This window comes from Pestalotiopsis fici (assembly GCF_000516985.1).
Source record: "Pestalotiopsis fici W106-1 unplaced genomic scaffold PFICI_Scf_3, whole genome shotgun sequence".
NCBI lineage: Eukaryota > Fungi > Ascomycota > Sordariomycetes > Amphisphaeriales > Sporocadaceae > Pestalotiopsis > Pestalotiopsis fici.
In genome coordinates this window covers 583,535-609,774 of record NW_006917093.1, presented here as the reverse complement: position 1 = coordinate 609,774, position 26,240 = coordinate 583,535, and the positions used below count along the sequence as shown (strand labels likewise).

General features: G+C 50.8%; 11 protein-coding genes across 11 annotated transcripts in view; 6 read left to right on the top strand and 5 right to left on the bottom strand.

Annotated features, from left to right (window-relative positions):
* Positions 1 to 1,156: 1,156 nt before the first annotated feature.
* PFICI_04388 (uncharacterized protein) lies at positions 1,157 to 3,713 on the top strand (the record flags this gene model as incomplete). Its single annotated transcript, XM_007832969.1, has 4 exons — positions 1,157 to 1,386; positions 1,436 to 1,513; positions 1,561 to 1,618; positions 1,668 to 3,713. The coding sequence occupies 4 exons, from the start codon at positions 1,157 to 1,159 to the stop codon at positions 3,711 to 3,713; spliced, it is 2,412 nt and encodes an 803-aa protein (XP_007831160.1).
* A 1,885-nt stretch (positions 3,714 to 5,598) lies between these two features.
* Positions 5,599 to 8,748, top strand: PFICI_04387 (Ubiquitin-activating enzyme; the record flags this gene model as incomplete). The annotated part of the gene is made up of 2 exons (XM_007832968.1): positions 5,599 to 7,965; positions 8,020 to 8,748. 2 exons carry the CDS (start codon positions 5,599 to 5,601, stop codon positions 8,746 to 8,748), a joined length of 3,096 nt encoding a protein of 1,031 aa, XP_007831159.1.
* A 931-nt stretch (positions 8,749 to 9,679) lies between these two features.
* PFICI_04386 (Glutathione S-transferase omega-like 2) lies at positions 9,680 to 10,945 on the top strand (the record flags this gene model as incomplete). Its single annotated transcript, XM_007832967.1, has 4 exons — positions 9,680 to 9,682; positions 9,774 to 10,029; positions 10,101 to 10,584; positions 10,666 to 10,945. The coding sequence occupies 4 exons, from the start codon at positions 9,680 to 9,682 to the stop codon at positions 10,943 to 10,945; spliced, it is 1,023 nt and encodes a 340-aa protein (XP_007831158.1).
* Positions 10,946 to 11,338: 393 nt separating this feature from the next.
* On the top strand, positions 11,339 to 11,881 carry PFICI_04385 (uncharacterized protein; the record flags this gene model as incomplete). The annotated part of the gene is made up of 1 exon (XM_007832966.1): positions 11,339 to 11,881. The coding sequence occupies one exon, from the start codon at positions 11,339 to 11,341 to the stop codon at positions 11,879 to 11,881; it is 543 nt and encodes a 180-aa protein (XP_007831157.1).
* Positions 11,882 to 12,306: 425 nt separating this feature from the next.
* On the top strand, positions 12,307 to 13,185 carry PFICI_04384 (uncharacterized protein; the record flags this gene model as incomplete). The annotated part of the gene is made up of 1 exon (XM_007832965.1): positions 12,307 to 13,185. One exon carries the CDS (start codon positions 12,307 to 12,309, stop codon positions 13,183 to 13,185), a length of 879 nt encoding a protein of 292 aa, XP_007831156.1.
* Positions 13,186 to 13,385: 200 nt separating this feature from the next.
* Positions 13,386 to 14,824, bottom strand: PFICI_04383 (uncharacterized protein; the record flags this gene model as incomplete). Its single annotated transcript, XM_007832964.1, has 2 exons — positions 13,386 to 14,325; positions 14,382 to 14,824. The coding sequence occupies 2 exons, from the start codon at positions 14,822 to 14,824 to the stop codon at positions 13,386 to 13,388; spliced, it is 1,383 nt and encodes a 460-aa protein (XP_007831155.1).
* A 600-nt stretch (positions 14,825 to 15,424) lies between these two features.
* On the bottom strand, positions 15,425 to 16,832 carry PFICI_04382 (uncharacterized protein; the record flags this gene model as incomplete). Its single annotated transcript, XM_007832963.1, has 3 exons — positions 15,425 to 16,246; positions 16,304 to 16,511; positions 16,570 to 16,832. The coding sequence occupies 3 exons, from the start codon at positions 16,830 to 16,832 to the stop codon at positions 15,425 to 15,427; spliced, it is 1,293 nt and encodes a 430-aa protein (XP_007831154.1).
* A 456-nt stretch (positions 16,833 to 17,288) lies between these two features.
* PFICI_04381 (uncharacterized protein) lies at positions 17,289 to 18,510 on the top strand (the record flags this gene model as incomplete). Its single annotated transcript, XM_007832962.1, has 2 exons — positions 17,289 to 17,632; positions 17,697 to 18,510. 2 exons carry the CDS (start codon positions 17,289 to 17,291, stop codon positions 18,508 to 18,510), a joined length of 1,158 nt encoding a protein of 385 aa, XP_007831153.1.
* Positions 18,511 to 18,781: 271 nt separating this feature from the next.
* PFICI_04380 (uncharacterized protein) lies at positions 18,782 to 19,771 on the bottom strand (the record flags this gene model as incomplete). Its single annotated transcript, XM_007832961.1, has 1 exon — positions 18,782 to 19,771. One exon carries the CDS (start codon positions 19,769 to 19,771, stop codon positions 18,782 to 18,784), a length of 990 nt encoding a protein of 329 aa, XP_007831152.1.
* Positions 19,772 to 20,704: 933 nt separating this feature from the next.
* On the bottom strand, positions 20,705 to 22,519 carry PFICI_04379 (uncharacterized protein; the record flags this gene model as incomplete). The annotated part of the gene is made up of 1 exon (XM_007832960.1): positions 20,705 to 22,519. One exon carries the CDS (start codon positions 22,517 to 22,519, stop codon positions 20,705 to 20,707), a length of 1,815 nt encoding a protein of 604 aa, XP_007831151.1.
* A 3,265-nt stretch (positions 22,520 to 25,784) lies between these two features.
* PFICI_04378 (uncharacterized protein) overlaps positions 25,785 to 26,240 on the bottom strand; it is a gene marked incomplete at both ends in the record, with an annotated part of 1,993 nt that continues 1,537 nt past the window's right edge. Inside the window, one exon of the mRNA XM_007832959.1 lies at positions 25,785 to 26,081. Coding sequence (XP_007831150.1) covers positions 25,785 to 26,081 — 297 coding nt within the window. The remainder of the gene's footprint in view (positions 26,082 to 26,240) is intronic.

Genomic DNA, 26,240 nt, shown 5'->3' with positions numbered 1-26,240 from the left:
ACGATGCGGCAGCCTTCCAGCATCATCAACACCAGCGTCGAGCATGAACTGCATTATTACCATACAAAGCCATGACCTGATCTTGTTATTTGACTAGCAAGAAGGTCTATACTAGTATTTCGGAATCTGGGCCACGCCAAAGGATTCGACTAACAAGTCTTCCCCACTCAGAGTCCCGGGTCATCTAGTCACCTCTTGGCGAAGAGGGCTGAAGGTCTCTCGGGCCAATAGTGAGTTGGTCATGTCTCTCCCTCACTCATCGTGTTACGTGAGACCGAATGAAAAACAATCAATCGAGGACAGTACCTATGTACGCCACCCAAAGTTGGGTGGTACTCGACCGGCACTTTGATCGTGATCGAGCACAGCATACATGCTCGAATATTGAAGCAAGACTGTCTTGTCCTTTGGAGAATATCTTCCTCAACGATGAACTTTTGCAGATTAAACAGCGTGTTGGGCGCTTGGATATTCTACATGACAGACGGGCCGGGCTCTGCTTGCATACATACCACTCCCCCCTCAAGATGCACATGAGTCCGGGGATCCAATAGGCAGATCTGCACCAGCCATGGGTGCCTGGTTACATGGAATCATGGCCAACTCTCACCATGTAACCATTGCGACCAGATCCCGGTTCGTGTAGCTCCAAGCTCACTCACCCTCGTACGTACCTCGTAGCTCCCGTGAATCGGCTGTGCTTGTTGTCGTTGTGGTCAGCCTTACCCGGCCAGCTTTGGGGCAGCTCTTGCTGGATGAGCATGTTGCACTCGTACCCCGTCTTCTCTCATTTCCCGCTCTGAGTGGTTGCGGAGAGCACGTCACCTGTACATTGAAGATTCTGCGCAGTTGTCCAGACCCATCAGGAGTGTACATCATTCTCATTCGAGGTTGACAGAGGCTCTGATCCTTGACGGTCCTTTCCATTTGGTTGCCATTGAGTAAAAGGCTGGGAGGGAATTAAAGTAAACACACCCTCCCTCTCAACTTATACAAGTCAGCCCCCGAGCTTCTCTTGGGGTCCAGTACCACACACATTATCCTGTGCAGGACGAGCCATTCTTTCACTGGACATTCGTTATCTCCAGAGTCAATCGTTTTGTGTTGAGCCCGAATTAGCCCCAAGCTGAGCTCGGCACAACTAAAAGTTTGCAAAATGCAAATCTTCAAGCATCTTGCCGTGCTGGTGCCTCTGTCGCTTGCACTGACGGCAAGCGCAGCGAGTCTATCTCCAAGACAGAATGAAACTGCAGAAGATGCTGTGATTGATACTTACGCAGCATCAAGTGTACAGCTCAACAACTTTTGCCCAACTGTGACCAGGACTTCCACCAAAACAGAAACAGAAATCAAGACCAGCACGACCACTTGCTACGAGACTATCACGTCAGTTGCCTAGCAAAAACGCCTCGATTTATATGCTGACCATGAGCAGTGCCACATCAACAGTCTACATTACGCAATCGACAGAACGTACCAAAACATCGACAGTGACTGACGAAGAGACAACAACGTATGTTCCATGACATATGGAGAAGGACATGAGCTAATACAGTCCAGTAAAACAACCATTGACACCGAATACATTACTCAAACTGCTACTTCTGTGGTGACCACTGTAAGAAGGTTTCAGTACCTAAAATTGGCCTGTCTAACACATTTTACAGTCTTATCCCTCTTATGTGACCGTTTGCGCTGGCTCCAGAGTCACGGTCGCCAATGTGCATCCTACATCCGCTGTGACATGCGTCGTTTCGACTATTTGGAACACGGTCACAGAGACTGAGAGGACTACCTTTACTCTTCCCGTGACCACGACCGCAACGGACACGGAAACGGAAACGGACACGGCAACGATCACAACCACTGAAACCTCGGAAACGACGTACACCACCTCGGTGCCGACCACACTCACCGCGACAGTCACATCTACAACCGTGGTGCCAACTACCGTAATAGTCGACCACACGAGCACACTCACGAGCTCCGTAACATCAACCTACACAACTGTGTCAATCTTTACCACAAGCGTGCCAACCACCATCACCGACACTTTGACATTGACAACTACTTCTGTTTCTGTTTCTGCCACCACAGAATCGACGACCTCCTATACCACGCTTACCACTACGGCAACCTATGTCACGGTTTCTGTCAGCACGATAGAAGAGTCCATATTCACCACAAACACTTTCACCACTACAGAGGTTCTGACTACTACACAACCAGCAGTGACAGTCACGACTCAACTGCCAGGTTCGATCACGACGCTTCCGGGATCGGTCACGACACTTCCAGGATCGACAATCATCTCACTGATCACGGTAACTGAGAGTGGCACAACCTTCACAACGACAAGTACAATAATTGTCCCGCCAGTAACGGTGACAGCAACCTCAACCATAACACAAATCTCGGTTTGCCCTGTGCCAACGAATACTGGCTCTGCATACCCAGTATACAATCCCAAATCGGATTTGACATTCGGATGCCCAGCCGGCTCAGTTTGTAGTCCGCCCAAGCCCAACGGATGCAATGTCTTTGCAGAAATTCCTGCAAATGAGTATGTCTGCACAGGAGCCTGCATCCCGTCACCCAATCCCCAGACCGTCACATGGCCCGACGAGGACGAAGACTGCAAAAATACGACAGGCGGATATTACCCGGTTGTTGATGGCTTCTTCTACCTGAATCCTGAAGCTTTCGGCTTAAGCTACGACATCTTCACCTCTGAGGTTTATACAACCACGATCACGGGAAAGCATGGCCACAAGAAGACCACAACCGTGACCACTGGCAACTGGGAGTCACAAACGTCTCTCAGTGAGTGGCCGTTGCCAACCACAACCACAACGACCAGCTCCAGCATTGCTGCATATCCTACCTATGAAGCGCACCAGCAGCGACGAGACCATCCATTGGTTGATCGAGGACTTTTCAAGAGAGGAGAAACCGCGCCAGCCAAGTGTTTTACGTTTTGTAACAATGCACAGACAGAGGCTCAAAGCGTAGGAAAGAGCACTGGGCTTTGCAAACCAGATTCTGTGTTTAATCAAACTTTACAAGCTTGCGAAAATTGTATTGCAGGGCATGGCGGTGAAGTTCAAGACACGTCAGAGGGTTATGTGAGATTAACATTCCAGCAATACCTCGATTACTGCAAAGAACAAGATGCTGGTCAGGTCACAACCACAACCTCGGCGGGACAGGGAGAAGCCTCCGGCACTGCACCAATTACAACCGAGTCACAAGGTGCGCCTTCAACGGGCAGTGGTATCGTATCGGTCCCCATTTCGTCAGACAGCTCTGCCTCGACCGGCTCAAGTGGTTCCTCGGGGTCAACGTCATCTAGAACAGGATCAGCAACTACAAGTGGCAGCTCCAACACGGGAGCATCACCAACAGGCAGTGGCAACTCCACGTCAGTCACTGGCGGAGGTGGTGCCTCTGGCAGTACTGCGAGCACAGACAGCTCCGGTCACACGACCAGCTCAGTGGACGCCGTCACCGGTTCCGGAACGAGCAGTGGCGGCGGCAGTGGAAGTACTGTCGCTACTCCCACTACGTCTATTGTTGGCACTGGTTCCCTGACTGGAACTTCCACGACCGGCACAGCAACGTCGGTGGTGACGGCAGCGGCAGCACGAGTGTCCCTGGCTACGGGCTCGGGCTCGCTGCTCTTTACCATTTTGGCATTCATTTTTGCCTTTTAATTCTTAACACTTAATTCATTTTTCCTGGCCATCAGCAATGATAACCCAAGTCCTCTCCCTTTACAAAATTTACGATTTATAGACTTCACGACAATCCTTGACACACCATTAGCATTACAGCGGCACGGCAGAACACGGACTCGCACACTCATTTGGCATGACGACATTGGAGACTATATTTAGCATATCTGGTTTTTGGTTCAGGTACAATAATTTGGAATGATACCCATGATAAGGAAACGGTCCTTACGATAGAGAGTCCGCCACTGCTATATTTTGCATTATTTTGAATTTCCGAGATGGGGCGATGATTCGGTTCATTCAGGGAAACAAAAGTTCCATGGGACGAGTCACCGCCCGAGGGACTAGTCATACTTCTTTGTTCATTTTCTGGCGCGGAGGAGGTTTGATCCGGCGCAACATACTTGATGGCAGCACTCTGGAGTCAGGTCGCTGCTACGTATTTGGAAATTAGTTTGCTCTGAGGAAGAACTGTGCTACAGTTGGGATGTAATGGTTCTTGAAATCTCAGTCGGATCAGCTTACAGGAACTACGACAGGGGAGGGTGGATCATGCTGCGGATGAGGACATTTATGCTCATGAGTGGTGGTGGTTGAAGTATGACAAAATAACAAAAAAAATCAATACTCTTCAAGTTGTTTCGATGCGTGCTTGCCTGCTAGTAACGGGAATAGTGGCCTCAATCTAAGCAACCAGCCGTGAACGCTTTGGGGTCTTGGAAGAGGACGCCATGTCTCAAACTTGTCAATGTTTACTGCAGGTTAGACAGAGAGCCTTTTTGAGATGAACTACTGGTCCATCTCCAGATCCAGATTCAGGATCCAGTGAGATGGAAGCGCAAGGTTGCATTTCCTAATAGGTACACCTAGACATGCCCAGATTTGTCCACATCACTCCATGTAGCATTCCGTGTACAAAGTCAAAAGATGCATTGCGTTGATCCACCTCTTGATTCAATAGTCATCACTAAACTGGCCCTGATGAACAAACTGGCATATGCCTTGGCCGCCAATGTGCATGTGCATTTCCACACCCGCAGGATGGGCTAGGTACATTACTTGACTCACTCATACTGATGACCTGATCTGCTTTTGCCCCGCCACTTGCCTGGACCCCGCCGCTTCTCCCGGCTGCTTCAAAAGGCTGAATCAGCAGGTGTTGCATCTCAGGCAGTACTTTCCAGAAAGAAATTGAGGCAGGATCCTGCAGGCATGGTTGTTTCTGTCCATGTCTATGCCAATGCATAGCTTTTAGATGTCAAAATATCAAGTCTCATAATCTACTGCTCATCGGAACTTGCTTAGCAAGCTCAGAATCATTGCATCGAAATCCCAAGCCCAAAGTCTGGCGATACGTCATTCACTGGTGGGTCAAACTCGCCCAGCAACTGAATCACCCTTCTGTACAGCAGCACACTAGCAGCCTCGTTGGTGGGGTTCCTTCTGCCTACCCACCCGCCAGCACCCCTCTGCCTCAGTGCAGCAGCGCAAGCCACTTCTACCTTGTACAACACCCGTCACGAGCCATACTTCTGGCATTCAATCCATTCTACTACCCGACACTGATTCTTTGGCCGTGCATTTACTTGTAATCTCTTAGCGAAAATAAGTTCTCAAGCGCTCAGGAGCTTGAGATCGAAATACAGTCAAGCTGGGGAAGCGCAAGCTCTCAAACGGAGACGTCCCCATCTCCCCAAAGAGAACCATGACCGTAAGTTGTCCCCCTCCTCGCCCATCATCTCCAACGCTTTCGAGGCTGGTTCAAGCTTTGACAGCTGTTGAAGTCGATGAGATCTTGTTTCCATGTTTGACTACATTGTCTACACCGCATACTAACCCGTCGTGCTCGAACCAGGACACAAACATGACGACCCCGCCGCAGGTCGACCTGGTCACCCGACTCCAGGTCGACGAGTCGGTGGTCGGCACTGGCAGCGAGATTGACGAGTCCCTCTACAGCAGACAGCTCTACGTGCTCGGACACGAGGCCATGAAGCGCATGGGAGCCTCCAACATCCTCATCGTTGGCTTGAAGGGTTTGGGTGTTGAGATTGCCAAGAATATTGCTCTTGCTGGCGTCAAGAGCCTGACCTTGTACGATCCCGAGCCCGTTGCCATCGCCGACCTTTCTGCCCAGTTCTTCCTACACACCGAAGACGTCGGCCAGCCACGAGACGCTGTGACTGCTCCACGAGTCGCCGAGCTGAATGCCTACACACCCGTCAACGTCCACCAGTCTGCCGGGCTAGGCGACAATCTTTCCCAGTTCGACAAGTACCAGGTTGTCGTGCTTACAAATACCCCGTTGCACCTGCAGCTCGCTATCGGCGATTACTGTCACTCCAAGGGCATCTACGTCGTTTGCGCCGATACATTTGGTCTCTTTGCCTCGATATTCTGCGACTTTGGCAAAAAGTTCACCGTCCTCGACTCGACCGGCGAGAATCCCCTTAATGGCATCGTCGCTGATATCGACGAGGAAGGTGTGGTGTCGGCTCTGGACGAGACACGACACGGTCTTGAAGATGGTGACTACGTCACTTTCACCGAGGTCGAAGGCATGGAGGGCTTGAACTCCTCAGAGCCGAGAAAGATTACAGTCAAGGGCCCTTACACATTCTCCATTGGAGATGTGTCTGGTCTTGGACAGTACAAGCGCGGTGGACTTTACCAACAGGTCAAGATGCCCAAATTCCTGGACTTTAAGCCCATTTCTTCCGCCATCAAGGATCCCGAGTTTCTCATGTCAGATTTTGCCAAGTTCGACAGGCCTCAGCAATTGCACATTGGCTTCCAAGCCCTCCACGCTTTCTCGCAGACCAAGGGCCGCCGCCCTCGTCCCATGAATGAGGAAGATGCCATTGTCCTGGTTGCATCGGCCAAGGCTTTTGCTGAAGCAGAGAAGCTCGACGTTGAGATTGACGAGAAGCTCATCAAGGAGCTCAGCTACCAGGCGACTGGTGACCTCAACCCCATGGCTGCATTGTTCGGTGGTCTTACTGCCCAAGAAGTCCTCAAGGCTGTCTCGGGCAAGTTCCACCCCATCAAGCAGTGGCTCTACTTTGACTCTCTCGAGTCGCTACCCACCAGCACCAAGCGCTCTGAGGAGCTTTGCAAGCCCATTGGTTCGCGCTACGATGGACAGATTGCAGTCTTTGGTAAGGAGTACCAAGAGAAGCTGGGCAATATCCGGCAGTTCCTGGTTGGTGCTGGAGCCATTGGTTGCGAGATGCTCAAGAACTGGGCCATGATTGGTCTTGGAGTCGGCCCCAAGGGTCAAATCACTATTACTGATATGGACTCGATCGAAAAGAGCAATCTGAACCGTCAATTCTTGTTCCGTGCCAAGGATGTGGGTGGAATGAAGAGTGACTGTGCCGCCAGGGCCGTACAGGCCATGAACCCCGATCTCGAGGGACATATCGTCTGCCTTAAGGACCGCGTGAGCCCAGAGACTGAGGAAATCTTCAATGAGGAATTCTGGGGCAACCTGGACGGTGTGACAAACGCGCTTGACAATGTCGAAGCAAGAACCTATGTCGACCGCAGATGTGTCTTCTTCCACAAGCCCCTCCTCGAGAGCGGCACACTGGGCACCAAGGGAAACACTCAGGTCGTTTTGCCCAAGTTGACCGAGTCGTACTCATCTTCCCAGGATCCGCCCGAGCAGTCATTCCCCATGTGCACTCTGAGGAGTTTCCCCAACAAGATTGAGCACACCATTGCCTGGGCTCGTGAGCTTTTCGAGACTTCCTTTGTCAAGTCGCCTGAGACCGTCAACCTCTACTTGACGCAGCCCAACTATCTTGAGGCAACATTGAAGCAGGGCGGCAACGAAAAGGCTACCTTGGAAACTATTCGAGACTATTTGGTGACTGACAAGCCATTGAGCTTCGAGGACTGCATCATCTGGGCCCGTACGCTGTTTGAAAAGCAGTACAACAATGCTATTCAGCAGCTGCTTTACAACTTTCCCAAGGATTCGACCTCGTCTTCAGGTCAGCCTTTCTGGTCTGGCCCGAAGCGTGCTCCTGACCCGCTCAAGTTCGACCCCAAGAACCCAACCCACTTCGGATTCGTGGTGGCTGCTGCCAACTTGCACGCTTTCAACTACAACATTAACACTAAGGGAGTTGACAAGGCAACCTACCTCAAGGTGCTCGATAACGTGATCGTCCCCGACTTCTCGCCTGACTCGAATGTCAAGATTCAAGAGAAGGATAGTGATCCGGTAAGATGAATGCGTGACGAATTTACAGGAGAGCAGTGCTAACTGTTGTTTTAGGATCCAAACACCAGCAGCTTCGATGATGGCGATGAGCTTCAGGAAATCGCAAAGAGCTTGCCACCTGCTAGTAAGATGGCTGGCTTCAAGCTCACACCTGTTGAATTCGAGAAGGACGATGACACGAATCATCACATTGACTTTATCACTGCCGCTAGCAACTTGCGCGCCGAGAACTACAAGATTGAGCAGGCCGATCGACACAAGACCAAGTTCATTGCGGGCAAGATTATTCCTGCCATTGCAACCACGACGGCTCTGGTGACTGGTCTCGTCGTTCTCGAGCTCTTCAAGATTATTGACGGCAAGGACGACATTGAGCAGTACAAGAATGGCTTTATCAACCTAGCACTGCCCTTCTTTGGCTTCAGCGAGCCCATTGCCAGTCCCAAGGTTGAGTACAAGGGACCTAACGGCAAGGTGACTCTCGACAAGATTTGGGATCGGTTCGAGGTCAACGACATTACCTTGAAGGAGCTGATTGCACACTTTGAGAAGCAGGGTCTGAACATTTCCATGTTGAGCTCGGGTGTCAGTCTGCTGTACGCCTCCTTCTTCCCCCCGGCGAAGCTCAAGGAACGATTGGAACTCCCGCTGAGCAAGTTGGTTGAGTTTGTCTCAAAGAAGCCAATTCCCGAGCACCAAAAGGAGGTCATCTTTGAAATGGTGGCTGAGGATTTGGATGACGAAGACGTCGAGGTTCCCTACATCAAGTGCAGAATTAGGTAGATGGTCACTTGGAATTGTTTGATTCTTGTTACGACGCCCATAGATGAAGGGGGCCTCAAGGAGTAGACCGTAGTTTGGGCCAGTTTGTATTTAGCTTTGTCAACCAGGGCGTAACATTGATACGGGATCGCGACCAAGCAATCAAGACGCCGTTAAGTCGTCACAAAATAGACTCTTCTCACAACATAACACCTGAAGTCTCCATCAACTTCTTTTTCCTTGACTGCTTAAACCAACCCACCAGAAGAGACGATATATCCTCTAATAATTATGGCATCAGTTCAGTCTTGGGGGCTCTGGAATCCTCTCGGGCTGAGCCGAAACTATGCTCCATCTAGCGCAGGCAATTTTGCGGGCTAGTGCCGCCCAATACGAAATAGTAGCCGTCTGACTGATGGAAGCTGTTGGATTAGTGATGACTTACATAACTGCGACAGCCGGTGGGGAGGATCCATACTGTCTAATCTAGGTCGTTTTACGTCACGATTAGAGATCGACAGGAACTGACTGACATGAAGCTTTCATCGCACCTACATCAGCCTTAGTCATTCACATTTACTGGAGTTGATTCAAGTCTCGTAAGACATTGTCAATGCTGACTATCGGCCGATCATTCGTCCTTGTCTTGTCTAGGTACATATATAAGCGATTGTCAGGGTCCTTCCGATAGTAGCATTCGTACCCCTCATTTTCCAAAAAAGGTCCAGCTGAGCTCATGAACCATAGAGCCGCTGCTCGCATTGTCACTTCTTACAGTCGTGTCGAGTTATATAGACAAAGCGCAATAAGGTTATTCGCAAGTATACCGCAGGCCAAGAATTTCACTACCTCGAAAGCCATCAAGTCTCAACCAGCGTTGCTTTCAAAGTCACACTTTGCAGCAGGAGGAGTTGGAGCAACTACGCCAAAGCATTTAGTTGTACCAGTCAGAATGGTGAGTAATCATGTGACGCTCAATGTCTTGGATTTATTCTTTCCCTCTTTGCGTTGACAACATCCCCATCGTCTGACCAAACATTATATAGTCCTCATCAGGTACCAAAATCACCGACTGGGTCAAGCCCGGCGACAAGAGCGGAGAGTTCAAGCGCCCGGCCAGCTCGTTCCGCGATTTCATCTCCACGGAGGCGGGCGCAAAGTTCCCTCCCGAAAAGGGCCGCTACCACCTCTATGTCAGCTATGCTTGCCCGTGGGCGTGCCGGGCCCTGATTGCTCGCAGCATCAAAGGTCTTGAGGACTTTATCAGTTTTTCGGTTGTGCATTGGCACATGGGTGAGAAAGGTGAGTTATAATCTTTGACGTCAAAACATCATCTAGGACACATGACTGATGATTCATTGGTGCGTATAAAGGCTGGCGTTTCCCAACTTCGGAAGACACGGACGCCGAGGGTGAAAACGTAATCCCGGACCCGGTTCCCGGCCATGAAAAGATCACGCACCTACGGGAGATTTACTTTGCCGCCGACCCAGACTACTCGGGCCGCTTCACCGTGCCCGTGCTGTACGACAAGGTGCAGCAGACCATTGTCAACAACGAGTCGTCCGAGATCCTGCGCATGCTGGGCACCGTCTTCAACGACCAGCTCCCCGCCGACAAGGCCGCCATTGACCTGTACCCCGAGGCCCTGCGCAAGGACATTGACGAGGTCGGCGAGTGGACCTATGACCAGATCAACAATGGCGTCTACAAGAGCGGATTTGCCACGACGCAGGAGGCGTACGAGAAGAATGTCGTCAAGCTGTTTGAGGCTCTTGACCGCGTCGAGGAACACCTCAAGAATGGCAAGGGACCGTACTACTTTGGAGATGTTCTGACTGAAACGGATATTCGAGTGTGAGTTTTTTCTTACTGCCTCACAGATCAAGGCAGGCCTTACACTTAAGTTTCCTAAGCTGACATTGAACACTTTTTTAGATTCTGTACCCTCATCCGTTTTGATCCCGTCTATGTCCAGCACTTCAAGTGCAACATCCGGGACATTCGCTCCGGTTATCCTGCCATTCACAAGTGGATGCGTAACCTTTACTGGAACGACCCAGCCTTTAAGAAGACGACCAACTTTTTGCACATCAAGAACCACTACACCAAGAGTCACACGCAAATCAACCCCTTCTCGATAGCTCCCGTTGGACCATTGCCCGATATCCTGCCTTTGGACGAGGAGGTGCCCGTGGTCAAGGCCTACAAGTCGTAGAGAAAGATGTCATTTCAAATTTAGATGTGTTTTGTTTTCTATAGCATATAATTCACACACACTGCAAAACACCATCCTGAAGCCAAGGCGCACCTTACGTCATTTGACCTCCTGATATATTCTAGAACACTAATTAGATCCTAGGATTACCTGAATAAAGGATTGTTTATCCCTTTTCAGGTGAATGAGACTTTGTTGGACAATGCCGCTGCTGACTACAAAGAGATTATTCCCTGCCATTGTATCATGAGACTCATAAATACACATTCTTCTAGCTCTCACCCTGGAATTATTGTAAAACGCATTAGCATTTCATCTATCACAAGATCTGTCGCCCAAGGGATCACCCATTGGCTGTCTTCAAATCCCATCTATACTCTAAGCATCAAAGTCATGTCTAGAATCGAGAGCAGAACTGAGACGGCAGCGCCGCCTGGTAGCAGCAAACTCGGCAGATGGTTCAGCGAATGGTCCCTGCAGCGACGAGTCAAGGACTTTTCCGCCAACCCGCGCGCCGTCCCGGATCGCCAGCGTATCGAGCTGCTGCGCAGCGTCGTGGCCCTGGCCGACGACCAGGAGTCGGCGTGGCTCGCCGCGCGGTTCGGGGGCGAGTACTCGGCCTGGCTGCGCCGGCTCGTCGAGTTCCAGGCCGCCTACTCGCGCGATTACATGCGCGACGGACGTCTGGGCCGGTTGCACCGCGATGGGCTGTGGGCCCTCGAGGACGAGCTCGGTGGTCTCGAGAGTTATTGGAGGTACTTTACTGCTCTTGATGATAACCGTCTTGTTCAGGCTGCCGCCTGCGAGCATATTGACCTGGTGAATAGTGATGCCAGGAAGAGGATTGAGGCGTGCCGGGCAGAGATTGAACAGTTCAACGGCGTCATTACGGACCAGAGAACCGCTTGGCTGCTCAAGACTGAAATGCTCAGGTAGGTTTGTAGTGTAGAGGTCAATTGTTTCCTACATGTTTTGAATGGTAAGCAAGTTTGATGTTACGGGCTAGTAAGAAAGGCTCACGACCAAGTTGAGCAAGTATACTTTATCAACAATACCATGGTTTCTCGTCGATTATCGAATGGATAGTGCAAGCCTAATACACGTTTTTGATTGGTGGAAAATATGCTTGGTCCCTAACTAAGTGATGAACAGTTCGGTGTAATAGCAAATTGTCTCGGTATATCATTGTGTTGCTGATTGAGTAGAGAATCATGCAATGTTGATCCACTTTCACACTTGCTTGGTACGTGGTGTATAGATTATAATAAAGGTATACAAAGAAACAGGAATAGTCCACCAAACAAGGAGAACCCAGAGTTACTTTATTGCTCACCATTCTGACGCGGGTGAATGGATCCAAAATGACCGCCGTGCTCGAGTCATCTCCAGATTATAAATGGCCTCTTTACGACAATGAGCCATTAGAAGGAGCTTTTCAGGTCGAGCAGCCGGACGGCACCCTCGACACTGCCGTGGTGACCAAGGTGCAGCGGCCCTGGCTCTTTGGCTTCCGCCCAGCCACGACGACGACGACCCAGAGTGATAATGGTCGTGGAGTGCTCATTCTGGGAGGGGGCGGCTACACGCAGCTCATGGTGGGCAGAGAGGGAATCGCCGTGGCGCGGTGGCTGGCGGGACTTGGGTTCCACGCCTTTGTGCTGGTGCACCGGTTCCCCACGGCCGAATCGGGTCCTCAGGCACCGCTCGACGATGCCCGGCGCGCGCTCGGCCTGATGGAGGAGAGGGCCAAGGTGCCAAACGGGCTGGGGGTGTGCGGTCTGTCGTCTGGAGGCCATCTCGGGGCGGCGCTGCTGGCCGAGTACCCCAGCATGTGGACGTCCTCCTCGCCCTCTCCGCCGCCGCGGCTCAAGTTTGCCATTATTGGCTATGGTCCCATTTCTACAAATGCCGTTGGTCGTACCATTGTGCCAAACAAGGCGCCTTTGGAACCGCCGGAGAAGCAGACCTTGTACAATGTCGTCCAGCCAGACGTACAGGTGAGCCTGCCGGTGCCGCCTACTTTTATCGTGTATTCCGGGAATGATCCCGTCGTTCCAGTGGTGAATGCCTACCGGTTAGCAGAGGGGATTGGAAAGGTTGGGGGTTCCGTTGAATTGCATGTATTTGCCGATGCACCGCACGGATTTGGCATTGACACGGAGGGATTGCCGGTCTCAAAGTGGCCCTCGTTATGTGAAGCTTGGCTGACGCAGAATGGCCTGCTTGAGAGAAGCACATGAGGCGAAAAGTGTTTGACTTGAAGATCAACTCTCAACGCTGTGCAATACGGAAACAATACTGTAGAGATACAAAAATGTTTACACTGTTGGCAAGGCTATGCAAATAGCCGTATGCTACCAAAATACTCCGTAATTCTATTCAAGAGGGAAGTCCTCTATTTGGTTTTGTGCTGCCCCGATTTGCAACTTGCACATTTTGTTTACGAGGTCAATTTGACTGTGACGACGCCCTTTGCTGGTACGGATACAGTGACTACGCCGTCTGCGAGAGCCGCATCAGTAGATGCAAAGGTGTTGCTCTGGTCAGTCAGCCAAGCATCAGCAGAGGCTGCCGTAAAGCCACTAAAGGACACGGCGGCTGACTGGCTGCTTGTCCCACTATTGGTAAAGACGAGCACCACACTGCCGTCTGTGTTTTGAAAAGCCCCCGTAATGACGCTCGTAATGGACCCCGACGTGCCCAGCATCGTGGCGCCTGGACGAATGTACCGCGACCACATGGCAAAGGCCCAAAAGATGCCGCTCGGCGTCGGGTTGACGCCGTCAATGGCGTCGACGAGGTGGGCGCCCGACTGGCTCTGCTCAATCTCGAAGCCCTCCCAGAACAGGTACGCGGATAGCTGCGCATTCACCATGGCGACGGCGAGCTTGTTGGCCCATGTGAAACCCTCATTGTCCGCCCCGGAACTGTACCATGTAGTCGTAAAGGCAGATGACGGGCCGCCTTCCGTGTTCCACTTTGGCAGGGCCGTCTGGTTCAGCGGCGTCGTGGCATCATAGCTGTAACTGTGCGAGGTGATGACGCCGAGGTAATCCGTCGAACCAGCATTGACCAATGCTGTGGTATACGTAGCCTGAGTGTTCCAGCCGACGGGGTCGCAGCAGGCAATGGCAACATCCAGACCAGCGTCTTCCACTGCGTCATGGAGGATCGGGATAAAGTCTATGGCTTCTTGGCCGTTGCTGCTAATCTGCATCTGCGAGTACGAGACTTGATAATCTGGCTCGTTTAAAAATCCGAGGTGGGTTATAGTAAGCCCTTCCTGCGCATAATACTCGACATATTGAACAAGAAAGTCGGCGTATGCTTGCTTCCAGTCTCCCGTGCTGCACGTGTGGCCAGTTGTACCACATAGATATCTGGGTTCAAGTAAGGACCGAGTCTTGCAGTTGTTTGGCATCAAAGAGAATCTTACCCCGGTAACTGATCGCTTCCGCTCGTTTTCATAAAGCCCGGCGCGCTCCACGCATCGGCATATATAGTCTTTACGCCATAACTGACAGCCTGCTTGGTGAACCAGACCTGGCCACTGTCGTCGCCATCCCACACATAGGTTGGAGTACTGGTATTGGAGCCCGGACTGTTCGGCTCAATACTGTCCCCAGTCCCGTTGGAGCCTATCCGATTGCGAATGATGGAGAATCCTGCACCAGTAGTCGTGCTGAACAGATAATCCAAAGCCGTTTTGGCAGTGGTGGCATTGGCAGCTTCGAACTCTGAAGCTCGACCAAATGCTTGAGAGAATCCGAAACCATCAATCGTTTGGTATGTGGTTGCTGTATCGACCGTAATGGCTGTTTGACCGGCAGCCGTGGCGGCAAGGGCCGCGAGAGCCAAGAACCGGGTTTGAGCTGTCATTTTTGGACCTGATTTGGCTCGAGAGTAAGCAATGCAGAGGTCAAGGGCTAACATGTAGATAAACAGCAAAGCCGTCAACTTTTTGACCATTTCTCATGTCCAAGGGTCGCAGATTTCCCGGAAGAGGCGAATCCGGAAATAGGAATACGGTGTGCCGGCTCCGTGATCAGGAATTGTGCCGATTGGAGGGATTTTGAGTATCCCTTGTCGAAACCAGGTTTGCTAGTGTTTGCCGAGGACGAACATCTTCTATCGGAAGTAATTCTATATCAAGATTCATGCGTCATAATAAAAGTTGACGCAAGTCTCCTCTTGTTTGAGGTTTACCGAGTAATCTGCAGCAGGGTTTAGCAGCAGACGAGCATGATAAATGTTTCCTTTTAAAATCATCTCCAGAGATCTGAAAGTTGCAATATGTGCACACGGCTCCGCTCAAGTCCAGTCTGTTTTTGACCTTTTTGTCTGGCAACGGCGTTGTATTGAATCCGGCATCAATACAAGAAATGAATGCAATGACAATGATCAGTAATTCCTAAGCACATGGGGGTATCAATCCTTTCCTTTCCAAACGCCAAAATTATGCATGGCAAAGAGACATGTCTACCAGCCACCTCCGCCTCCACCACGGCGGCGGCGATCATTCCCATGCCGACCGCCGCCGCGACCCCAACCATCGTTGCCACGATGTCCCCTATGACTGTGGCCACCTCGGTTGCCGCCATGGCCGTGGTTTTGACGATCGCGCGGCCGAGCAGGGATTGGCTCTGGAATCTCCTCCTCATACTCAATCTCGACTTCTTCGTAATCATCCTCCAAAAACTGTTGTACAGTGACTTGTTCGCGGCGGGCCTCATCAACGTCGAAGACAAAACGGTTGGTCACGCTCTTTGGGTCCGTCGGAACCGGCGTAGCATGTAAATCTTCATTGGAAGGAAGAGGAAAGGGGCACTGGGGAAGTGCACCAGCTCCAGAATCCTCGATTTCCTTGTTGATATCGATCTTAACTTGAACAAAGGCGTCGGGGCTAAACCTAGAGCCGAGCTTGGTCTGCTTGTGATGTTTGGTGTAGAGATCCAGTAAATCCAACATGCCCTCGCGGATTCGCATACGTGGAACCTTGTGCCGAGAATAATCAATATTCTTGAGCTTGTCAACATGTTGGCCAGTGAGTCTCGAGGACAGCTCGACAAGGGCGTAGGCCATGCCAAAATTTGTGTTCTTCAGAGGCATGTATGTCTTGTACATGTCTATCGACATGTCAAGGGCAACAGGATAAATGGTACGTGCTTCCTCGTAAGACAGAACGAGCTTGAGCAGCTTGATTACGTAGCTTTGGGGATAGCGGCAACGAAAGTCGAAACCAATGGCCTCGAGGGTCAACCTCTCTAGAGTTTGAATGACCATAGCAGACTTGTCAAAGAGCTGACGCTTGTAAGTATATAAGCGAGACCAAGAGTCAACAACAGGGGCAGAGCATACCTTGTCATCCGGGGATCGTTGGTCGTTGGTCATCTTAAGATTATAGGCAGCACAGAGGATCTCCCGGGACTTTTTGAGAGTGTCTTCGGCTTTGCAGGCAACAAAGAGGCAGGCAATGGCGGCATCCTGTGTGTTAAACTGGTTCTCTCCATGCTTGAGTCGCAGCTTGTGGAAGAAGGTGCAGGCTGCATCAAATGTCTTGATGGGACTAGATGGCACAAGTCAGTATTGGACCAAAAACGGGGCGGATGAAAGCGTCAACTCACAGCTGCAAGAAATTGACCAGAGAATCAATCAGATCGACTCCTTCAAAGCGATCCCGCGCCTCCTTGCCAGAGTCGCTAAAGACTAGCAAAAGCTGTCGATTGATCCATTCCTCGGCCACATACTGGCGGCTAAGAAATACCCGTCCGGGATGAGGATTTGTGTAGGTGGGAGATGTTCCATTGGCGTTGGCGTGATCTCCGTTTTGCGACCCGGTCGCAGGTACAGGACCTGAACGGTCATTGTGATTGGCATCGTTTGCCATGTTGAAGAAATCAGTTACCGAGGCTGCGGTTGGCTTTATATCCAAGAGTGTTGGCCGCCAGCCTGGGGGGTTTTGCTCAGAGACGAAACTGTCCGCTGTCTGCTGCATTCTGCTGGTGTCGGGTTACTGATGAGTATCCGTGCTGGTGGTCAACTGTGGCGTTTAGAAAGTGGCCCACCCAGTCCCTGTTTGTCTCATAAAATGGGCGGTGCAGACACACACTGACTGCCAAAGTCGAGGCGCTTCAGCCAGCTTTTTGATAAGCTTATCGCAAAGCAACTTAATTGGACTCTGGGAAATTTTCGAGCCCCACGTACCAAAAGTTTATCGATTTCCAAAAGTTCCCAGCGCTTTAGCATTTCCATTGATTTGCCTGCGGTGCAATTTGCTAGAGGAAAAAAAGTTGCCAACAACATTTTCCAGCAATTGTTCTCGACTTTTTTCGCCCTTTGCACAATGGCGCCCACCAAGGAAATGAAGCTTCGGTCTTCCGATGCTGCTCTGCAGCTGGTTGATCCCGACCAGACGTTGAAGGCGTCCAAGGCGCTCCTGGCGCATATGAAGAAGGCCTCCAAGGAAAAGGCAGAAAAGGCCGACAAAAAGAACCTCTTGGCTGCCGACTCGGACGACGAGACTTCCTTGAACGAGCAGCCCGTCTGGTTGACCCTGACCACCAAGAGACACATTGTCGACTCCAGCCGCCTCAAGCCCGGCAAGATTGTGCTGCCGCATCCTCTGAATACCGACCCCGAGCTGAGCGTCTGCCTCATCAGCGCCGATCCCCAGCGCCACTACAAGAAGTATGCTGCTCTTTGCTCGCTTGCGCATAATGTTTGACGTCTTGCTGATCCTTATTTCTTGCAGCCTCGTTGCCTCGGAAGAGTTCCCGGAAGAATGGCGCAAGCGAGTCACTCGAGTTATTGACGTTGGCAAGCTTCAGGCCAAGTTCAAGCAGTACGAGGAGCAGAGGAAACTCTACGCCGAGCACGACATTTTCCTCGGAGATTCTCGCATCATTACTCGACTTCCCAAAGTACTGGGCAAGACCTTTTACAAGAACACGGCCAAGCGCCCCATCCCTGTGAATCTCGAGTCGAGAAACAAGCCCAAGGTGGATGGCAAGAAGGTCAAGAAGGTCAAGGGAGACGATACCCCCAAGTCATGCACTCCTGCCGAGCTCGCCGCCGAGATTGAAAAGGCCGTCGGCTCTGCCCTCGTGCACCTGTCGCCATCGACCAACACTGCCGTCCGCGTGGGCTATGCCGGATGGTCTGCCGACAAGATTGCCGCCAACGCAAACGCTGTCGCCGAGGTCCTGGTGGAGAAGTACGTGCCGCAAAAGGACAAGAACGTTCGCGCCATGTACCTCAAGGGTTCCGAGACGGTCGCCCTGCCTCTGTACCTGGCGGACGAGCTGTGGCTGGACGGTCAAAAGGACATCATGACCAAGGAGGCCGAGGAGGCCAAGGCTCTGGCCGAGAAGCCCAACGTTGGCAAGAAGCGAAAGTCTCTGGACGCGCAGCCCGAGGAGACGGCGCCGGCGACCAAGAAGGCCAAGAAGACCAAGGCAAAGGCCCAGCCCGAGAGCGACGACTCCCACCTCGACAAGGAGATTGCAGAGCGCAAGGCCAAGCTCAAGAAGCAGAAGGCTGCGGCCAAGAAGGCTGTCGATGTTTAAAGGGATATGTAGTAGTGGTTTTTTTGCTGCACACATGTGTCGAGGCGTTCGGCGTACCGTGTCGTGTCGTATCGTCTCACGTAGAATGGGATCATTGCATGGCGTTTTGGGCGGGTGAAAATAAAAACATCAGGTATAGACTGATATCAGATCAATTCAATCAATGTAACCTAGCTCCTTTGATATCTATGTAAACCTTGAACTCCTTGTTGAATCCCATTGAACCAAAATAATGTCGTGTTTGCGATACAAACCCATTAAAACCCAATTATTACAGCTCGTTAAAAGTCACTGCCTCTTTCGAATACTTCTTTCCCCATGGTCCAAAAAACTCCTTGAACGACTCGGCCAAGACCTTGTCAGACAAGCGCATGTGCTCACCAGGGGTCGTTCGGAATTTGAGTCCGCCCTTGCGATCAAGCGCCCTCAGACCCAACCAATCCTCCTCGTACAACTTCCTCGCCCTCAGCGGGGTGCGCTCGGTGCCGTTGACCTCCTCGAACCAGGCCGTCTCCTTGGGCACGACGACAGTATCGTCCTCAAACATGTACATGACAAAGTTGTCGAGGTTGGCAATGTTCTTGGCGTACGTCTCGTTCTTGAGCACGCGCTCATTGTTGATGTCGGCCAAAAAGTTGGAGTGCTCGAGGTACTTGTCGAGCTGCTCGGGGTCGCGAAAGTACTGGGCGGGCACCAGGTGCGACTGGACGTACTGGGAAAAGGTGTTGCCGTGCAAGAGGGCCATGGCGCCCTTGCACAGCCAGTCGGTGGCGCCGCAGGTGCGGTAGTCGACGATGCCGTTGTGCTGCGAGCCAAACGTGACGAGGTTGCGCACGGGCGGGAAGTTGCACCGCTCGACATAGGCCCGCAGGAACTGTCCGCCCTGCGAGAAGCCGACGGCGTCGACGGCCGGCGCCGTGCTCAGGATCTGGTGGCTCGCCAGGTCGGCGCACACCTTGTCGACCTGCTCCGTCACGTTGCCCCACCACGTCGCCGACTGGTCGCCCGTGGCGTCGTCGGCGAGCTTGACGTAGTATACCAGGGTGCCCTCGTGGATCTCCTCAATCAGGTCTCCGACGGACTGGATGCCTTCGTTGGCAAAGTTGTCGCCCAGCCCGTGCCAGATGATGACAGGGAGAGGTGTGTCATCGGGCTCGTCATGCTTGTCGACGCTGCCGTGTAGGGGCTGCTGGCGTTGGGGTTTCGCGAGGGTGAGAGTGGCGAGCGGCAATAGATGCAGCAGCTCACGGAGAGACGGCATCATGTATGTGTGTGTGTGTGTTAATGATGAGCAAGTCTTTTATCTTGATGAATGATTAAGTTCTCATGAATCTGATCATGGAAAAGTAAACATTTAATCGATGCAAAGTCGTTGCTAATGCAAGATGATGAAGGATGGAAGGATGAGGCGAACTGTATGGAAGCTATGAATCCCATAATGTTTCACAGAGGCCCCAGACGCACTCGTCATCTCACAGTGACAGGCACCAGTGGCACCATAAAGCCCCACTAACCTAAGGTTAGTGCTTTAGTACATAGTACATATTGGCCAAGAGCTTTGAGTACTGAACTATAACAGCTGAAAAATATTTATACAAGTCAGACTTTTGTAGAAACAGGATATTAATTACACTATTTACATGAGTGATGCTAGCAGCGCTATGTCACCTTGGCTAGCAGCGCTATGTACCACTATATCCCGTAATATGCGCCTGCATACAGCCCGCCAACATTTTATATTTCAAATTCTAGTTACTGGAAATAGCTTTAGATTTGATTTTTATTTACCTAGGTAGTATCTTAAGCCCTTATGCAGTGTTATAGCTGCTGTAAATAGCTGCTGTATTTATTATTATTTTTAACGATACGGGCCTATTCAAAAAGTAGATCCCTAGTAGGTAATCAAGCCAATTACTCACAATGCAACGCATAAGTTAGTTTCCTTCGAAATAGCCTTATAATTTTTTACTGTTTTCCTATCTACGGCGGGCTGTATGCAGGTGTAGATAACGGGATATGGTGATGCATAGCGCTGCTAGCCAAGGTGACATAGCGCTGTTAGCATTACTCATTTACATGCATATGTCCTTTTTCCGCTGTACTCCTAGATCAAGCCAAGTACCATTTGTGCAGACCATCTCGCCGTATCTCTGCTAGACTTGGGTTATGAACCTCGGATTGTATGCTTCATAATCTAGCTTGCTATGTTGTTGTGGAAAAAGTCCACGTAATCAAAAAAGCTTCTCTTGAAATGTCTTGTAAACAGACCATCAGTTCGGTTGACAGTCTGCATACCATAGGCGTTGGCAAAGTCACCAAACTCATTATTGTCGATCCAACTCCACGCGAGCGCTCCAATAACATTGACATTGTCCGAGTGGATGGCGTGCAAGGTCTCGGTCAAGAAGTTTTGATAGTACATGGACCGGTCAAAGTCGAAGAGCTTGACGGCCAATTCTGACTCTTCCTCGCGCAGCTGGGGAAACCCAAACTCGGTCACCATGATGCCCGACGGCTTGTACGTGTTCCAGATGTAGCCATATTGCTCTCGCACATATTGCGGTGCTATCATTGGGTACGCATTGGACGGCACTCCCATGAGCCATCCATTCTGCTGAGACGTACCAGTTTCGACACAGCTCGGCCACAGAGGATCCGAAGAGTTTGCTGCACAGGCTTCAATACCGGCATCTGGAGCCCACGCATATTGGGCAACGTAGGGATCAAAAGCCCAAAAGTCGGCCGTGCCATTAATGTACGCAATCTCCTCGTCCGTCAGCGCAGTCAGATTCAGACCGGGGGTGTCTAGGACAACCTGGGGAATTTGCTGGCCGAGGAAGATTGGATTCGCCATGATGCCCAAGATGAACTCTTGATACCTCAGCGATGCCTCGACGTCGGATGAGTTGCTTGGATCGCGCGGAACGGCAAGGTTGTTGGCAAACTTTGTAGTGATTTGCGCAGTTCCATTGAGCTCCTCCTTATACCAATGGTAAACAGCCGCATGTGCCTTTGTTTCTGCAACCAGGACATTGTAGTCGCTATAGACATACGGTACCGCGATATTTGGCTCGTTGATGGTGAACCAAATGGGGATTCGGTCCCCAAATCGCGTCATGATCTGCTTGGCATAGTATAAAAAGTGCTCGGGGAATGCATCAAGGTCGTCGAAGATGCCAACAGGACTATCCACGTGCAACAGAGTAGCCACGGGTATGATACCGTACTCGTAGCACGTATCAATTATGTCGGCATAGTGATCCAATGCCTGTGTGTTGACCGGAGAACCCGCAACGCCAAAGGGCATCACACGGGGCCATGCGATTGAGAACGAGTAGTATGGAACTCCCAACGCTGCGAGGCGGGCAATGTCCTGCTTGTACATGAAATAGTTCATGTCGGCAATATTGGCGTCGTCCTGCCCAGTTGTGCCCACTGCTCCTATCCCATCCAGAACGCCAACGCCTCTGCCCTCGACCTGCAATCCGCCTTCGATTTGCCAAGAACTGGCGGCAACTCCCCAGATGAAATCACAGGGCAGCTTCAACGACTTGTCCTCATTGACTGGGCGTGCAGCAAGCGGTGGAGGAAAGATGAGCTCGCTAGACGCCACTGGAGTGGGAGAAACCGTAGTGGTGAACGGAGGATCGCTAGAGTACGTGAGGTTTTGCCACAGGGCAACGTACGCACTCTGCCCGTACGGACCATCGTCGACAGAAGTTGCCGCCTTGTCGAGACTGTAGGTCGTATATGTCACGTTGGCAGGCAACAGGGCAGACGCCTCTGAGAAACCCGGGGCGTATGTTGGCAAAGAGAGTGGCGTAGGTAGAGGCGTAGCATAGCGGTTGGTGCTCATTTGTTCGTAGCTAAACGAGCTATACGTAGGTGATGCCATGGAGGCAAGGCAACCGCTCGCAGCAATGGAAGTGACATTCGCAGAGGCCGCTGTAGACATGGACACATGGAGCAAGAGCCCCATGATCGCAGAGACGGACACTTCTGGTGACATGGCGACTGGCTCTACTGACAAGGGCATGGAAGACGATACACTTGCTCAACCGGCACACCAAACAGGATAAAAAGCATCATACCGCCTTTGTGTTCACCCTCGCGCGATATATCCTGCAAGATATATACTTGCTGTATTGTTCTTGGCTTTTGAGGCCTGTGGGGTCATCAACAAGACTAACCGAGGCCATTTCCCCCAGCTCATGCTTTCTCATTCGATGCCATCATCATGCGGGCACTGTTCCATGCTTTTGATCGTCAAGTCAATTTCGGCGCGCCCACCTTGAACTTTGCGGGGCCCCGGTCTTACCCCATGGGCAAAAGTGACCCGGATTCTTGGAGTGGAGGCTGCAACGATGTTCGCGGTTAGGATATTCGGCAAATGGAGACGACACAATGGCAACCTGTGGAGATATCGCCTCAATCGTTGTCGTTTCTAGGGAACCGGACCGAATCACATGAGCTCCCAGTACAGAAGTCCCTGGCGGAATTCAATAATTATATACAAAGGGCACTATAGTGTCGGCTGAAGTTCGCATAGTTCGGATCGGATGCGAACCGAAGAAGTGAGGGGCTACTCGACTGGGCCAGATGGGCTAGAGGCTCGGCGTTGCAACTTGGCGCTTTTTGCTCTCGTTATTGTTGGCATTATTTCCGAGACCAGGTAGTCCTCGTGGGATATTGTAGAAATTTGCAACTGTATCAAATGCGCTGTACAAGGTAGCGACTTATTATATAAAGCTTCTATCGGGCGGTTACACAAGCCGTGACCGTATGCAGAATGTCGGGAAACCTTCCAGGATAGTGCGAGATTGGCTCCCGAAGGGTTTCCTTTTTTCATATTAGGGACGTGCTGCAAACCATCATAGTCCATACATACATACATATATGTACTCTTGGCTGTGACAAAATCTTGTAGCTTTAGATCTTACCTCGCATTACCTCTATATGCACAAGCCTTGCAGCCCGAGGGGAACACAATGGTTGCAAAACGTCCCGGACCAATCTATGGCGCAGGTTTGTATCATGAACGAACATGGCCCTGGAATCTGAAGGTTCGGGACACTGGATTGTATAATTGCCTGCCATTGATGACGCACTGAGCTGGCTCGAGCTGCACATTTTTGCGCATTTGTATTGCAATATAAGCACACATGAGCCTGGTTCAATAATTTGTAACTGTGACTTTTCTGTTCCTTCATGAATTGCTATCCAGGCAGTGAGTTGCAGCCATATTTAGTATTGTAAGCCCCTGGCTAGCCCGTAAAGCATTATGCTACAATTTCCATAGGTGGGTATGAGAGCAGAAGTATATCGTGCGAGTGATGAACATGATTATACTAGCGACCTGTGAATCCATTAATCTAGTGTACCATATCTTCTGACAAACCTCATAAAGTATGTTGTTCAGCTATCCGTCCTGTCGCTAGTCAAATAAAAATCGTATGACAGCTCCGACAACTTGCACAATCGAACCCAACCGCTTTTCTTTTGGCTCACGTCCATTGCTCTTATTGCTCCGACGCCTTTGGTCTCTGGCAATATAGTCCGTACGATCTCGACTTCTATCCCAACCTCGACTTCTGTCCCCACCTCGACTTCTATTCCCGCTTCGACTTCCATTCCCACTTCGACTTCCATTCCCACTTCGGCTTCTATCCCCACTTCGGCTTCTATTCCCACTTCGACTTTCATTCCCGCTTCTCCCTCGTCTGCGACTTGCACTCCGCCCATTATTTCTGGTGCTGGGTGAATCATAGCGCCGACCTCGATCTGGATCATCTACTGATCTTGACCTGGGTGGAAGTGGCTCAATAATATTTCCATCATCGTAATAAGATGGTGAATATCCTTCGTAGGACCTGTGTCTTTGGCGATAAGCCCCTGGTACCGGTAAATTCTGGCTGGGACGCCTCGGTTCGATACCATTCCTCGGACGAGAGGGGTTGTTAGCAGGAGGCAAAGGTCGAGGGAGCATGATGGCTGGATGGTTATCATTGGATGGTTGGCGTGATACTGGATCACGGCGAACCCTTCCTCTGGATGGGGTCTTTGGCGATGGTAAATAGGTCGGATGATCGGGCGAAGATGGGGAAGGTCTTCGGGAACTATTCATTGAGCTGTTTTCCCGTTCGTCGCCATGAATATCAAAAGGTGAAAGACTACCCTGTGACGACCCAACCAGTGTAGAGCTTCCAGTCCACAAAGAAGTTGAGCGGAGCCAGTCAATTCCTAGACAAACTTGGTCCTCCATGTTCTTCACCAGAAATCTTGCAAGCTCTACACGTTCGGATCTAAACCTACAACATCATCAATGAATTGGGCCAGGTGCGCGAGATCGTGAGAGTTGCATACCAATACAGCTCATGTATGGAGTTGACGGTTGCATCAAGCTTTAAACGAATTGCCACCGCCGGAGATATTGTGTTTTCTATCTGTTGGGAATGCCCAAACTTGAACGGACTGAGACGACCATCATGTCTTCTGAAGAGGAATATTTCATCCGCGGTCAAATCAACCTGTCAGCGTGACTCTACGTGGCGTTGTTACCTTGACTCACCAGTATTGTCTGTTCTTCTTGTGAAAGGCGCCGCCTGTCTGTTTCCTCTATTCTCTGGGTCGATCCGTTTTGTAAGAACAAAGACAGGCGGCTCACATTCGCAAAATTATATCCGGAGTTATACGCGGTGGCAATTGCTTCTTGTCGCACATCAGGGGATGATACGCTCTCTGAAGATTTGCCGAACCTGGAGAACATGGTGAAGACTGTTATAGTATGTTGGTACAGGCGCGGGAAAATCGAATATTCAAGAGTACAGCGACACATATAAGAGCAAAACCAGTATTCTTGTAGCTTCTAGCCCCTGGGTGCATATATACCTACCGGAGGCACAAGTGATCAGAAAGCCTAAGGTCAACGAGACACGCGTCGGAGTGAGTCTTGGCAGCAAAACGTTTCAACCCAGCCAATGAATGAGAACCACCATGTATAAGATACAGCCCGCTTCTTGGTGACACAGAGCCCATTATCAATGCAATATATGCACACAGCCCGCAAATGGTTCGCCCTCAGCCCCAATGCAACCCCCTCACTTGCTTACAGCGACTTCAAAATGTTGAATGAGACAATACCGACAAGTCATAAAGTCATTCTTTTTCTGCATGGTACATTGTCTACAAAATTACCCGTCCTCGAGGTATTTCTGTTGGGAATTCAACTTTTTGCTGCATCTATATGCAATGCTTACGCACACCATCTCAGAAGTTCAAATGTCCACACCTACAATCATCTCGATTGTATCTGGCAGCTCAGCAACAAAGAATTCCTCCTCTCGGGTTGGTCCTCCCGGCTTTCGCCAATCAAGTCGTACGAGACGTTTGGAGTGAATCGTGTGTTTGTCCACTTCAATCTTTCGGGAACTTTTTGTGCTCCAAGTCTCCATTTTGTACCGGTCAACGATTTTGCTTGAAATCCAATTCGAAAAGTATTTCGAGTCCTCAATCATCCTGACTTTGACATGCCTGGAAAATTGGTCGTAGATGAAAGCGAACTGCTCAATCTCCTGTTTTGATTTTTCCTCAGGTCAGTCCCAGTTACCAAAAAAAAGAAGAAAAAGAAAGAGAGAGAGAGAGAGAGAGAGAGAGAGAGAGAGAGAGAGAGAGAGAGAGAGAGAGAGAGAGAGAGAGAGAGAGAGAGAGAGAGAGAGAGAGAGAGAGAGAGA